The sequence below is a fragment of the Macaca fascicularis genome, chromosome 13, assembly GCF_037993035.2.
Source record: "Macaca fascicularis isolate 582-1 chromosome 13, T2T-MFA8v1.1".
In the NCBI taxonomy this organism is placed as follows: Eukaryota; Metazoa; Chordata; class Mammalia; order Primates; family Cercopithecidae; genus Macaca; species Macaca fascicularis.
The window spans coordinates 21,776,412-21,790,612 of record NC_088387.1 but is presented as its reverse complement, the minus strand read 5'-3'; the positions used below and the strand labels follow the sequence as shown (position 1 = coordinate 21,790,612).

Genomic DNA, 14,201 nt, shown 5'->3' with positions numbered 1-14,201 from the left:
ACACAGGCTAAGAATAAAAGGTAATAGACAACTCTGTTCTATACGGGTAGAACAACTGGTCCCAACTAAATCTTCAGGCCTTGGGAAGATAAGGCACTCCTCCTCACTAGCCTATTCATGCAAACCCTGACATTTTTACTATGACTTGGCAGCCTGCTCGAGACCCCTCTCTGTGATGGAGGGCTATTCTTTTCTTTTTGCTATTAAACTCCTGCTCCAAACTCTGTGTTTGTGTATGGGTGTGTGTGTCCGTGACCTTGATCTCCTTGGCTGTGAGAGCAAGAACCTTGGTATTTACTCCAGACAAGGAGGCTACTTCAGTGGCATTCTATAGACGAAAACCATTCTACAATTTTATGATTTTAACTATACAAAAAGCTCACTAGTTAATGTCATTTTAACCATTTTAAAGCCTACCGACATTACTGGCTTGCCTTAGTACAAATCTTAAAGTTAAATTTTAGAAAAGACAACATTCTCTTCAATCTAACAGGTATAGACTAGTCTTATTTGTTTAATTTATGAGTGGTCTTTTATTTATAAGCCAACTTGATAGCATGGTAGACACAAAACATACCTCACAAACTAAGTGACTTACACAAAACAGCTGAATCCAAGTTATTTACAAAACCAAGACTTGTCTACCTGGCTAAACTTTGCCCCAATAGGTATGAAAGACAGGAAGAGGTCGGGAAGGGGATACCAAAACATGAAATAAGGAAGGAAGGGGGTGGGCCACGTTGCTCAAAGGGAGACCCCAGTATTATCTGGAGCTTTATTAGAGAGCTCACTCAGCGGTGGAGACACCAGAAAGATGTTCAACTGGCCACTTGTCTGCCAGTACAAAAGCTATCCATCAGGTTGAGGGTATGGGATGCCTGATAATTTTGTTATAGGAGTTAATAAGAAATTATTTTAGGCAGATAGAGAGGAAAAGGGGTCCTTGGAACATTTTTTTTTAAAGCAGCTCCAGAAATGTTTCTTTTCTGGAAGGAAAGTCCCAGCTCTTAGAGCCCAGTAGGCAAGCTTTGATATGCAAATACAGAACATTAGAAACTGGGTCCACCCAAACATGGCGATTCCTGCAGTCTTCTCCTTGTCCCCACTATGACTGGCCACATGGCCACCCCTGCAAATCCCAATGTGTGTAGAACATCACTGTGCCCTACATTTGCATATTAAAAGGCTAGGGTGGGAGGGCCAGCTTTTTGCAGCTATGTGAATGACATACCTGGTCAAAGCAATCCCCTGGGCCCCATGCAAATCAGACACCACCTCCTTCAGCCTCTCCATATAACTGGCTGTTTTCCGCCACACTTGGGATTTCCTGTCTCTGCTTGGAGGCACCCTTCCTCTGTCTCTGTGTAGGGGAGCTTCTTCCTTCTTTCTTGCCTGTTAAACTCTCCACTCCTTAAAACTACTCCACATGTGTCGGTGTCATTTTATCTAAATCGTCGTGAGACTCAGGACCCTGATATTCCTCCAGTCATTGGAGCTGTATCAATTTTGCTAGAGCAAAGCAGCTACTTGGGACTAGTGAAAGAAGGTTAGTTCTAGTATTGACAGGGAGCCAATTCCTCTCCCACCAGGGACACTTAAGACATTCTTATTGCCAATGTCCCTTTTGCTTATATTAATAGTAGGCACACTGATTCTGACTGAAGGACTGATACATTGGAGGCTCTCATCTAGGCATCCTAGACACTGATCTTGTAACACTTTCTTGGGATGGGCAACCCTAGGGTGGCAGGGTTTTAAAGCAGCTGCTAATAATTGTGCTTGTGGCTATTTCTTTTTATTATCTCCACCTCTTTTGTCCTGTCTCTATTGTTGTAAACCTTAGATACCATGTTTAAGAGTGGCTCATAAGGGTTTAAGGTTTCATAGCAAGGAGCATAGGCTGGGGCGAGTTGGATAAGGTGGCGAGGTGGGGCGGCAGTGGGTTCTTTATTGCCTTAAGGTTAAATCCTATCTTAGAGAACTGGTCAGACCTCCCTCAGAGCTGGGGGATAGAGGAAACTCCGGGGAGGCCTTGTAGGCCATCTAGGGAGAACAGCAAGGAGGGAATCCTCCAGATGTGGCTTCCTGGTGCCTGGAAATAACAGGAGGGAGTAAAGGGCCATAAAAGCATGTACACAACAGATCATTTTTCTTCTTTTTCACAGAACAGGTCTAATTGTAAAATAGCATTAAAATGTATGGAAACATGTTTAAGACAAGTCTCTTGGTTTTCTAATTTGTGTTGAACCCAAGCAGTGTTGTGATTGAAAATGAGTTTCTTTTTCTCTAAACTGAATTTGAATTTGCTCCAATAGCCTAATAGACACCATAGTGGCAAGTCATCTGTGATGCTCGCCATTGTCCCCATGTCTAACAAGGATTTCTAATGGACACAGAAGTTTGTCTAAGTCTAAGAAGAGGGAAGGTGACTGGGCCTTCATTGTTCTCATCTCAGATTTCCACTTACTGCCTAGGAGGTGTAAGTAGAGGTAGCAAGACTTTATGAAAGAAGATTGTAAGCATTTCTTAGTGGACAAAATATGACTAAAGCAGTATTTTGATTTTTTTTAAATTTTTATTTATTATTATTATTTTTGGAGGCAGGGTGTCACTTTGTCACCCAGTCTTGAGTGCAGTGGCGGGATCTTGGCTCACTGCAACCTTCACCTCCTGGGTTCAAGTGATTCTTATGCCTCAGCCACCCAAGTAGCTGAGATTACATGTGCTCGTAACCACGTCTGGCTCATTTTTTTTTTTTTTTTGTATTTTTAGTAGAGAAACAGTTTCACCGATTTGGCCAGGCTGGTTTTGAACTCCTGACCTCAAACGATCCGTCCACCTTAGCCTCCCAAACTGCTGGGATTACAGGCATCAGCCACTACACCCGGCCTTAAAGCAGCATTGTTGTTAAGTAAAGTGTAGAAGAAAAAGTGTAAATAAAGTAACAAAAAGAAAACAAAATACCATTATGGAAAATGATAACTTTAGGGCAGAAACCAAGAAAAGACAAATCAAGATTCCCATAGGGTGAGCCTCCAATCCACAGTCCCAGGAGGAATGTCAATGCTGAAAACCCTGGAGCATTCAGGGAGTGGCCAACAATACCAAATGCTGAAAAGCCAGAGTACCCGAGTATCAGTCTAGGAATGTTGCCACACCAAATGCCAGGAATCACTGGAGTATCCAGAAGTTGAACAATGCAGAAAATCCTGGAGCCTCAGTGGAGTGGCCAACCGTGAGCCCCAAAGGCCTGGTTGTGGCCATAGAACAATGTGACTCTGGCTTCTTAGAGTCAACAGAACAGGAGAATACTTAAGACCAACTGTCCTGCCCTAAACAAACATAATTATCAGGGAGCCAAAGACAAAACTGCAAACCAAATATATATATCAGGGCAGGAAATAAGATAAAATGGCTGATGGATAAATAAATGGCATTAGAGGAAAAATGACTAAGAGAAAGAGCAACAAGTGTTACCGGGTGTCCTTACTCCCAGAGCTCCCAAGATGGTGGCGGGCTGCTTCCAAAATGGCAGGTGAGCCACTTACAAGATGGTAGCAAGCCTGGTGTTCTCTGACCTGGGGTTCTTGGCCTCATGGATTCCAAGGAATGGAATCTTGGGCCATGAGGTGAGTGTTATAGCTCTATTAGAAGCCATGGGTCACAGAAGAGAACTGGGGGACCCAGTGACTAGTGTTCAGCTTGATTAGGACAAACCCATGCCCTTAGCCATGCAGGAATATTGGTGAACCTTTACTCCGATCAGGAGTGGCAATGGGTGCCTCACTGGATCAGGAGCACAGTGGACACCCTGCCAGATCTGGAGAGATGGAAGTCAGTGGAGAGTCTGCCAGGGCAGCAAACAGCAGTGGTGGATGGTGAGCAAAAGCTCACCTCCAGCCGTAACAAGAACAGACCAGAAGAGTGTAGTTGCAAGATTTAATAGGGTGAAATAGACTGGAAATAGAGCTCTCATACAAAGGGAGGGGACCCAAAGAATGTAGCCGTTGCCGGCTCGAATGCCTAGGTTTATATCCCTATCATTGTCCCTCCCGTTGTGCTCTCAGGCAATAGATGACTGGCTATTTCTTTACCTCTTGTTTTTGCCTAATTAGCATTTTAGTGAGCTCTCTTTACTATCTGATTGGTTGGGTATGAGCTAAGTTGCAAGCCCCATGTTTAAAGGTGGAAGCGGTCACCTTCCCAGCTAGGGTTAGGGATTCTTAGTCGGCCTAGGAAATTCAGCTAGTCCTGTCCCTCATGACATAGCCAGGTGTGCTATGGGGGACCTCAAATGGACTATCTAGTCAAAGGCCTTATTTCCTGGATCATGTGATATAGGGCAGGTGGGCAGGGGGACCCTTACAGGTGTGCAGGAGCCAAAATGGTGCCAAGCAGTCTCTAACGTAGGGCCTGCCTGAGGATCCGCCAGGCTCCCCAGCTTGGGTGGATTGTGCTCCAGCGGGGGAACTGGAGCACGGAGAGGCTGGTCTGCATGAAGCAGTGGCTCTGTGGCCACTTGCCCATCTGCTTGGCTCCACCGCCTGTCAGGAAAGATGATGGCTCTTAAAACAGCCTTTGGCTAGTGTTAACTGCTCCGCAATGTTAGCAACTCTGTAGCTGTGATTGCTGTAACGCTGATCACCGTCTCACCCTCTCTCACTGATGGCGGTCTTGCCATTTCTCCAATATTTGTCTTGCCCCTTGCTAATCACTGTGTCCATCTTTTCACAAAATGCCATCTCTTGCTCTCTCTTGTTGTCTTACTTCTCTGCTGTTTCCACTGACTCACTGCCACATCAAACGCTGCCTCTCACCATCGAATTCATGGGAGTTCTCAATGCTTCAGCTACTTGTTTTTAAGACTTTTTCTTAATCTTCACTCAGCAGTGACCAGAATGGCTAATGATCATTGAGCCATGTTTTCCTTACAATTTTCTTGACTTTTGTTGGGTGCTTGACTTGTATCAGGATTTTGAAAACAGGATCAATGTTGTCTCAACCTCCTTTCAAACACTTTTCCTAAGTCATGATATTTAGGATGATAACAAGAGATCTAAAGGGACTGTTGGTAGTAGTAACAGGCATTATTCAATATTTATTATTATATTCCTTAAGGCAATACATTTTGAGTGAAATAGCATTCAATTAGACTCAGGATAAAAACCTTCTAATCTCAGCTTTAGCATTAAATATTAGAAAACATTGAAGAAAACAATCCAGGAAGAGAAATCAGAGGGTGTTTTGCTAGTGGAGAAGTGCTGCAACACCTAAATCCTATTAATGCCAGGACTTTACAGTGATTTCCACTCATAAAATTGGGTCAACTCCTTGCCTTGTTTTTCTATGTGTCTGTGTGACTTCATACTGTGACTTAATACTGTGATGTCATAAATGGAGAAGTGCACTTATGTATAGAAATATGGCTTAGAAGGTTGGCGTTGGAGGTGGCTGCAATGGAGTATATGCTTTGAAGAAGTCCCCTATGAAATGTCTTATAAATTTTTTCTTATGGCCAGGTGCTCAGGGTTACACCTGTAATATGAGCACTTTGAGAGACCGAGGAGGAAGGATCACGTAAGGCCAAGAATTTGATGCCAGCCTGGGCAAGAGAGGGAGACCACATGTCTACAACACACACACCCACCCACCCACACACTTTGTGAACAACAGCATCACAAAGTGATTATTTATGAACATTTGCCAAGAAAATTAGAAAATAAAGCAATGTCTTCTGTGCTAACAATATGATAATAAAGATGTTAATTGTTTAACTATATTCAATACAGAGAACATAAAATTGTCTATCTTAACCATATTTAAGAGTGCAGTGCAGTGCCATTAAGTATATTCACATGTTCTGCTATTATTACTGATACAATCTCCAGAAATCTTGTCATCTTATAAAAATTAATATCTATACCCCTTAAATAATACTCCCTCATTTTCTCTATCCCTACCACCAGCAACCACCATTCCAGCTATGTCTCAATGTCAATGACATCTTTGAAGCAGGTTCACCGTGCACTGGTTACCAACGTACTTGAGCGTGGGGAAAAGAACACCCCACACAGCAAGTTACTTGAAGTGGGCTTATCATTTACAGAGAAGCAGCAAGGGAACACAAAACTCTTGCACTTATAATGGGTTAATACCCCAAGACACAGGAAAGCCATGTGGAGCTGATGGAGTTGACTGTGTGCACCCCCATTGCACCACAGCTCAGGAACCCAGGAAAGCAGCCACTCTGGGTTTTATATCCTGGGGTAACAAGACACACAGGGCTAACGTGCTAAAGGACATTCTATCCTATAGGAAATTCGTATAGAGCACAGGTAGGTTGTTCTGTCCAGTTCCTCTCTATTTCAGGATGTTACAATTCCAGCACATTCTACAATTATTCTTGAGAACTCTTAAAATAAGAAAGAAAGTGGAGAGAACTAAGTCAGTCAGGGTCATTGGAGAACTGTCTTGCAGTTACCCCATCACCTAGACATCCTTCTTAGCAAAGCTAGCACATTTCATATGCCCACCAACTTCCCCTGAACTGGAGGCAGTGGTTTATCTTTTCAGATTGATGATGTACCTTGACTTACACAATCTCAGTGCAGATTATTAAACCATAGTGAGAGAACATTTCACAGGGCTAAAGAAAGTTATTACCATTGGCAGGAGGATAAGACCCCCAAAGCAGTGACATAGTCCAGGATCCCACGATCAAGAAAGTGAGATGCTAAAGAGGTGAAAGGTGGATGCTTCTGACGCCCCATTGCCTGCAGCCATTGTGCCTGCTTCAGGATCACCTCCACTTGTATTTCTAGGATACCTGAGTTGTTTCTCCAGGTACAGTGGGCAGTGTTGGGTGTTGATAATTGTATGGAACGTCCATTAGGTTCCAGAAGAATGTACCCATTGTCATGTTGATTGTGCAGTGAGGCTGTTCCTCGGACAGAGTGAGGTCTCATGGAATATCCAAAAACAGGACATAAATTCCTATTAAGGGTGGCCATGGTAGCCCCAGCATCTAATTGAGTGGCATATATTTAGCTGTCCAGGAAGCAAACTATGGCCATAGTCCTTTTCCATACACAGGGGATCCTTTAATAGTTCAGTCACTTGGTTGCGGTTTTCCACCCAACCGGGTGGCTGGGTTGTTGACAATGGCCCATGATTTAGTGGAAATGGAGTAAAATATAGTGTAGGGGCAGCCTGCGTGGCTACTGTCGTTGCATGTAGTGTGGCCCATTGGGCCGAATGTCCATGCTTAGTGTCAGTCAAAAGATGCCATCCCCTGGTTGGATGGTGGCCACACCCAGTGGACTCACTGGCGTGTGTTTTGTACAATCATCAGGGCCCCATGCCATACTGACACAGGCATGTCTCTGAATCTTTGACTCTATGTGGCCAAAGGAGAAACTAAATTGTTCCCTATGCATCATTTGTTCCCTTCTCGCAAGCTTGCCATTTGTTCATGGGGCACATGGGTCCTCTGAGATCCTGGTTAGGACTGATTCTGACTGTACCATTTCTATTTAATAATTTGGATCTTTTGGGCCTGTCCAGTTTTATTGACTGTGTTTGTAGGCACCAAAGTGAGAACGGGTGGTTAAGGTAGGAGCGTCACGCCTGGTGCTCTAGCTCTGAGATGCTCAGCCCTATCAGTTTCCTACAGCAAGCAAGGAACTGCCATTCAAAAGAGGCACAACTGGTGGCTGCTTCAGGAAACTTTTGTGTCCCAAATCTGAGTCTGGTGCACCCAGTGACAATTTTGCATTGCCATAGACTCCAGTCAGCATGCATAGAAATAGTGGACACCTGGATTTCCATTGAGCAAGCATGATCTAAATGTCTTAAAGAAGTGCCTCAGACATGCCTTGTTGAACAGATTCCAAAGCTGCCGTTGCAAAGGGCTCTGTTCAAGGATGGCAACTTTGTTCATGATTTTGACTAAGGTGACGAAAAGAACACCCAGGCAAGGTTTATACTGCCCCAGTACCCACAGAGGCCTACCAGCTTTGGGGTCTCCTTTTTATTAGTGGGTACCACCAGGGCCATCAATGATTAACTATATCTGGGATACTTCCTTGGTTTCCTGTTCAGGTGGCCTTGGCATTCGGCGTTAAACAGTCCATCGTTAGTCTCCATGACCCTCATGCCCCCAGAGTATTTTTGTTGTACCTAACTGGGTTGTTCCATCATGACAGGGCACACTGTGACATTTTAATCTTTTTGTAGCAACTATTAAATTAATTAGGCAGTGTCCTGCTCTTCATTTAATATGCAGTCCTGCTTTGGCTGAATTACGCTCTGGGACTTGAGAATCTTAGTTGGCAGCCAGGAGTGGATATTTCCCGCTGTCATGCCTTGAATACTTAGCTATGAGTGGGGATAGCCCCTCAGGGAGAAGTGATGTTCTGTGGCATAGCAGCAAAATGTCCATACCTCTATTGCACTCAGCAGTGAGAACCATGGTCACCAGCACCCAACATGGCCCAAAGGGAATGGTCCACATGCAGATCAGCACACACGCACATACTCACCACGGGCTCCGCATTTGTCCTGAAACCTTCTGATGTCATGAGTTTAATCTTTTCTGAGGGGACCTGGAAATATTGTCATGTGGATTCCTGCATACAAAAATCCCAGCAGAGTCTTAATTCCTTTCTTTTCTCCTTTTATCTTGACAGAAATACAGGGCCACTAGCCTCTGGTGGAGACCTTGCCCATAAATGTCCCATTTATGCTTCCTCTGCATTAAACATCCATCTGCATGTCCAGGCCTTGCATCCCCAGGCTGATGTCTCTGTCCTGGGTCAGGTACTGGAGAATATTGTTCCTCCAACTTCACCAATAAGCCATGGTTCCCTCAAATCCAACCTTCTCACTGCACCAATTTTGCCAAGAATATTTGCTGTGCACTGGTTGCCAACTGACCCAAATCTAGTGAGACAGAACTCCCATGCACAACCAGTAACATGATGTGGATTACTACCTACGGAGAGTCAGCCAGAGAAAGCAGAAAGCTGCCTGGGCCTGACTGACTCTAGACCATGCATATCCCACAAGGACTGCAGCCCAGGGACCCTGGAATGCAGCCCACCCTGGGTTTTATGTCTTAGAATCACAAGACACACTGGGCTAGAATGTTGAATGAATTCCTGTTTCCAGTAGGGACAGAAACGGAGTCAATCTTGCTGTATCTGGCCAACGGTTTTCTCATCAATCTTGCTTTGTCTCAGACTGTTACATTTCCAGAACACTCTACGGTTATTCTTGACAACTACAAGCAAGAAACGGAAGGGGACTAGGTTGATTCAAGACAAAGTGGAAGCTTTTCTGCAAATAGCATAGTGAAATCGTAACTCAGCCATCTTTTTGTGACTGGCTTATTTCGCTTAGTGTAATGTCCTCTAGTTTCATCGATGTTGTAGTATGTTTCAGAATTTCTTCTTTTAAAGCTAATTTTCCCTTTTTAAAGCTACAATATGCTATTGTATGTACACACCATATTTGGATGACCAGTTCCCTCCTTTGTGAGCATTTGAGTTGCTTCTACCTTTTGGCTATTGTGAATAATTCAGTTCTGAATGTGAGTATACAAATATTTCCTTAAGTCAATGTTTTCAATTACTTGAGTATATGTCCAAAAGTGGAATTGCTGAATTATATCGTATTTCAATTTTTAATTCTTCGAAGAATGGCCATATGGCTTCCCACAGCAGGTGGGCCATTTATATCACCATGACAAGGTCCACAGGAGATCCAGTTCCCCAAATTCTCACCAAGACTGGTCATTCTCTGTTGGAAAAAAAAAAATCCTAATAGGTGTGAGGTGGGTTTTATTTTTATTTTTTGAAGGATTAATAATATTCAGTATTGTTTCCTATGTTAGCTAATTAGCTCTAAAGAATCTTCTTTAGGGAAATGTCTATTCATGTACTGTCCTCGTTTTTAATCATGTATTTTATTTTAATGTTGACGTGTAGGACTTCTTTTTATATAATAGATACTATTAACCCATATCAGATATAATGATTTACAAATATTTTCTTCTATTCCACATGTTGCATTTTCACTGTGTTGATTATGTCATTTGATGCACATTTTAAATTTTTATGTAGTCTAATTTATCTTCTTTTCTACTTTGGCCTGTATTTTGGTGTTAAAGGTGTTAGTATGTAAATGTCTATAAATACTGACTTACTATGCTGAGAAGGTCACAGTCCACCATCTCTCTGATGATGGAGCTAAGAGTTTTACACTCTCGCATTTTGTACCAGGGGACAGTGCAGCTACGTGAGAACCCAGTGGCTTTCCTGAGCTTATTTGTCTTGCGTATTTGGTGACATGGGTTGTTGTTCACATTGGCTTCCTCTGGCAGGTCCTCCTGGAAAGCATTATATTTAGCCAGAAAAAAGGAAGCTGTGAATGATGTCACTGTAAACGGTGTATATTCCCTGTTGCAAATGTCAAATCCATGAAGCATAAAAGGATTTACTAGAGGATACTAAATTTCTTACAAATTGTTGAAAAGCCTTAAGGAACAGGCTCCAGGCAAAGTCTCTGGAACAATTCCAAGAATGGCACTGCTGGCGCAGGCTGGGGAAGAGCTCCTGCTGCCTGAGACTTCACATTCGGGCTGTCTCCTGCAGAAAAGAGAGCAGCTCTTCTCACTACTGCCCCCAGAAGGACAGCAGCTCTGCTCTCAACTACTAGCGAGCTGACCCCTTTCTCTGACTGCCTATCGGCTGTGTCACTACCGAGTGGTTTTGGATGGAGATGAAGGAGGGAAAATGCCTGATCTCACCCAAATATGATCATTTTCCTGGTCTAGGTCACAGCCAGGCACCACAGTCCTGTGGGCATAGTATCTTCACTTGCGAAGTTCCTATCAAAATGAGAATATCTTTCTTGACTGAAAAAACTGAGGCAGGGAGGGTCAAGGAATAGAAAAGGAGTACTTGGATTTGCCTGAGCTGCCACTCTGTTTCCCCAAATGTTTTCAATCCATTTAATTCATGATAATAAACACCTTTCTGCCTAATCAGCCATAATCACTTTTCTTAGATCCAAATGATTCAGTGATAAAACTAAAGAGAAAAAAAAAATACGCTTTTTAGCGTTTAAACTGACCAGGAGGCTATCTCTGGTGTTTACCCCTCCATATCCCACTGTGCGTTTCGTCTTCCCTTTGCCTCACTGGAGATCCAAGTGCAGGGAATGCTTCACATGACTGTGATCCCTAGAACTTCATCCTGATGACTGTTGAAATCTTCTCTGAGTTTTACCAGTGGAAATGGCAATAAATAGAAACATTCTAGCAGGTCCCCTAGGGTCCATATTTTCTGTACTTCCTCTCTAAAATATGTAACATTAATTCTATTTCCTCTTGCTTTATATGGGCTAGATCTATGGCTCCAGCACACACCCTAACGCCGTGTGTTGACAACTTATCCGGTATTATATTAAGTCTAAATGGTCACATGCTTATCCTATCATTTCTTCCAATTTAATGAAACAATTGTCATGTCAACTCTTTGTATTAAGAACCATCAACCAGTTCATCCACAATTTCTGAGATAACTTGATATAATTCTAGGATTCACTTTCTCCACCACTGTTTACCAGTCTGAGCCTGAGTTTTCCTGTATGCCCCATTTGGCAAATATTTCTTTGCAAATAAAACATTGAACTTAGAGATTCATCTCTACAATTTATTTAGACTCCAGTAGTTTACTCTAATTCTCCGTATTAAGCCTATTCCTGCTTAGAATACTTATAGTGGCTTCCTCTGTGTTATTTGAATTCCAACTGAAGCCATAAACTAGACTTCTCAAGTGTCATGATCTCTGTCTTTATGAAATCAGGAGAGATATTGCTATGTCTGTGTAGTTGGGGCTGAGAGAGAGAAAAGAATTAGGTTGCAGAGGTGACTTCATATCCTCCTCTACGAACACCATCAGAGTGTGGCTGCATCTGAGGAACATTCTCAGCCCATAGAGGCATCAGGAGGAGCAGCTGGGGCAGCCCAGCCTTACACATCTGCTTCCCTGGGGGTTTATGTTCGGGTATGTAACACTGTGGGAGGTAAACTATTATGCTGTTGACAGTAATAAGCTGCAAAATCTTCAGCCTGCAGGCTGCTGATGGTGAGAGTGAAATCTGTCCCAGATCCACTGCCACTGAACCTTGATGGGACCCCACTTGCCAAACTGGATGCAGCATAGATCAAGAGCTGAGGGGCTTTCCGTGGTTTCTGCTGATACCAGGCTAAATTATTGCTAATGCTCTGACTCGCCCGACAAGTGATGGTGACTGTGTCTCCTACAGATGCAGACAGGGAAGATGGAGACTGGGTCATCTGGATGTCACATCTGGCACCTGAGATTGGAAACATAGAAACAAATGTCCACATAATTAATCATGTTGTAAGAAAGTTTCCCTGAATTGTAAAGCAGTACTCAGAACCCTGGGCTGAGTAAACTGCTAGTGTTCTCCTTCCTTACCTGGGAGCCAGAGCAGAAGGAGCCCCAGGAGCTGAGCGGGGACCCTCATGTCCATGCTGTGTTCTGACTGGGTCTGATTCCTGCATGAAGTGTGACCAGCCTATTAATAAGTCTCAGGGCAGGAGGATGTGCTCTGGGAACATGCAAATGAGCAGGGGACGGGGCAGGCTGGGCACAGCTGTGGCCTCATGTCAGTAACTCAGCACTGGCTCAGTGTCCCCAGGTGTCCCAGGTAAGACCAGGGTAGCACAAATTTGTCTGCAGATAATGTGTTTTTACTGGGGACTAGTTTATGAAGAGAAGCATTTTTTTGGTTTCTTTTTGACAATTTGAAATATTCCTCAGGAGTCGATGGAATAATGTATTTCATTGGTGTATGGGGAGTACTTAGAATAGTATTGTTTTTTGTGGGAAACACATGGTAAAATTTTAAACAGTACAATTCTCAGGCCTTCAAAAGACTCTCATATGATTCCTGTTAGGGAAGGGGGTGCTTGTCGTATACTTGCAACATTTCTGTGAATTTAACATTGTTAATTGTTCCTTTCTAAAAAAATTAAAAATAAAATTTATTGACCTGATGCTACACATATTTGTAAGTGTTAGGTAATGATGTTATGCCACTGTTCTTACCAACATAAGATCAAGCAATTTACTTCAGATACACTAAGTTGATGCTGTGTTTCCTCAAGGACTCGCATGCAGCACTCACAGATCCACCATTATTAAGAGCTACAGGTCTCTGTAATACTCAGAGACTCAGTGGGCTGCACCTTTTTCTTGTTTTGGGCCCTTCATAGTCTTCCTTCTTTTCTACAACTGAGTATTATTTCCCAAAGTTCATCTCTCTTAGTGAGGGTAACCACTGAACGGAGCAGGTCCCTGCCATACACCATCAATGACACTTTCTTCTTTCACTTTTTATCAGTGAGTGGGGACATCATCCTGACCCAGACACCAAGCTCCCTGTTAACATCTTTTGGAAGGAGACACTCAATCTTTTATCAAGCAACTGCCCATGTAGATGGAGAAATCACCTGGATCCAGATGAAACTGGACAGGGATTTGCACTCATTATATCTCACATCTCTAATGTGCCCAAAAATATCACAGCCTGGCTCAGTAGCAGGAGAAATGGATCCAACTACATCAGCATCAGTGGGCTGCAGCCTAGGGCTCCGCAAAATTTTACTGATGCCTGACTAGTGGAGCCAAATCACAGTGCTGTAGCCTGTGCACAAACCTTCCTGCTGCTTTGTAAGCAGCCTGAATTTTAAGGGAACTTGCTTATATTGGGAGAAAGGAAGAAAGCTCCATTTGTCCTCTAAATGTTTGCTGAAAATGAACTCACAAAAGGAAGATTAATAAGAGAAAAGGCAAACAAAATTCACTTAAAGTGCAGCAGGATATCATCACAGGGTGATTACCCAGATAACTCAATGAGATCCAGTTGTTTATATTTCCTTTCTAGGGAAGAGGGAATTGGGAAGTGTAGGCAACCTGGAGAGAATAGATGAGAATAGAAGCACATCCTCAAAAGAGCAGGTAATCACCTGCCTAGGTAAAGTATCAACTTCCAGTCTCTTGTATTTTTGATTCCTCTTTTGTGTTAATCTTCCCTGATATAAAAATTTGCAGGATGAATTTTCTTGAAAATTGGTTTCCTTCTGACGAATTTGCTTTTAGGCAAATAAG

General features: G+C 43.1%; 1 protein-coding gene and 1 gene segment (V, D, J or C); both read right to left on the bottom strand.

The window, feature by feature from the left end:
• The window catches only part of LOC102116898 (immunoglobulin kappa variable 2-30), a 970,872-nt gene that overhangs the window by 336,100 nt on the left and 620,571 nt on the right, over positions 1-14,201 (bottom strand). The gene's annotated exons all lie outside the window — the stretch shown is intronic.
• On the bottom strand, positions 12,059-12,588 carry LOC135966900 (immunoglobulin kappa variable 1D-13-like). The segment is given in 2 exon segments: positions 12,059-12,381; positions 12,507-12,588. Coding segments are annotated over 2 exon segments (378 nt in total).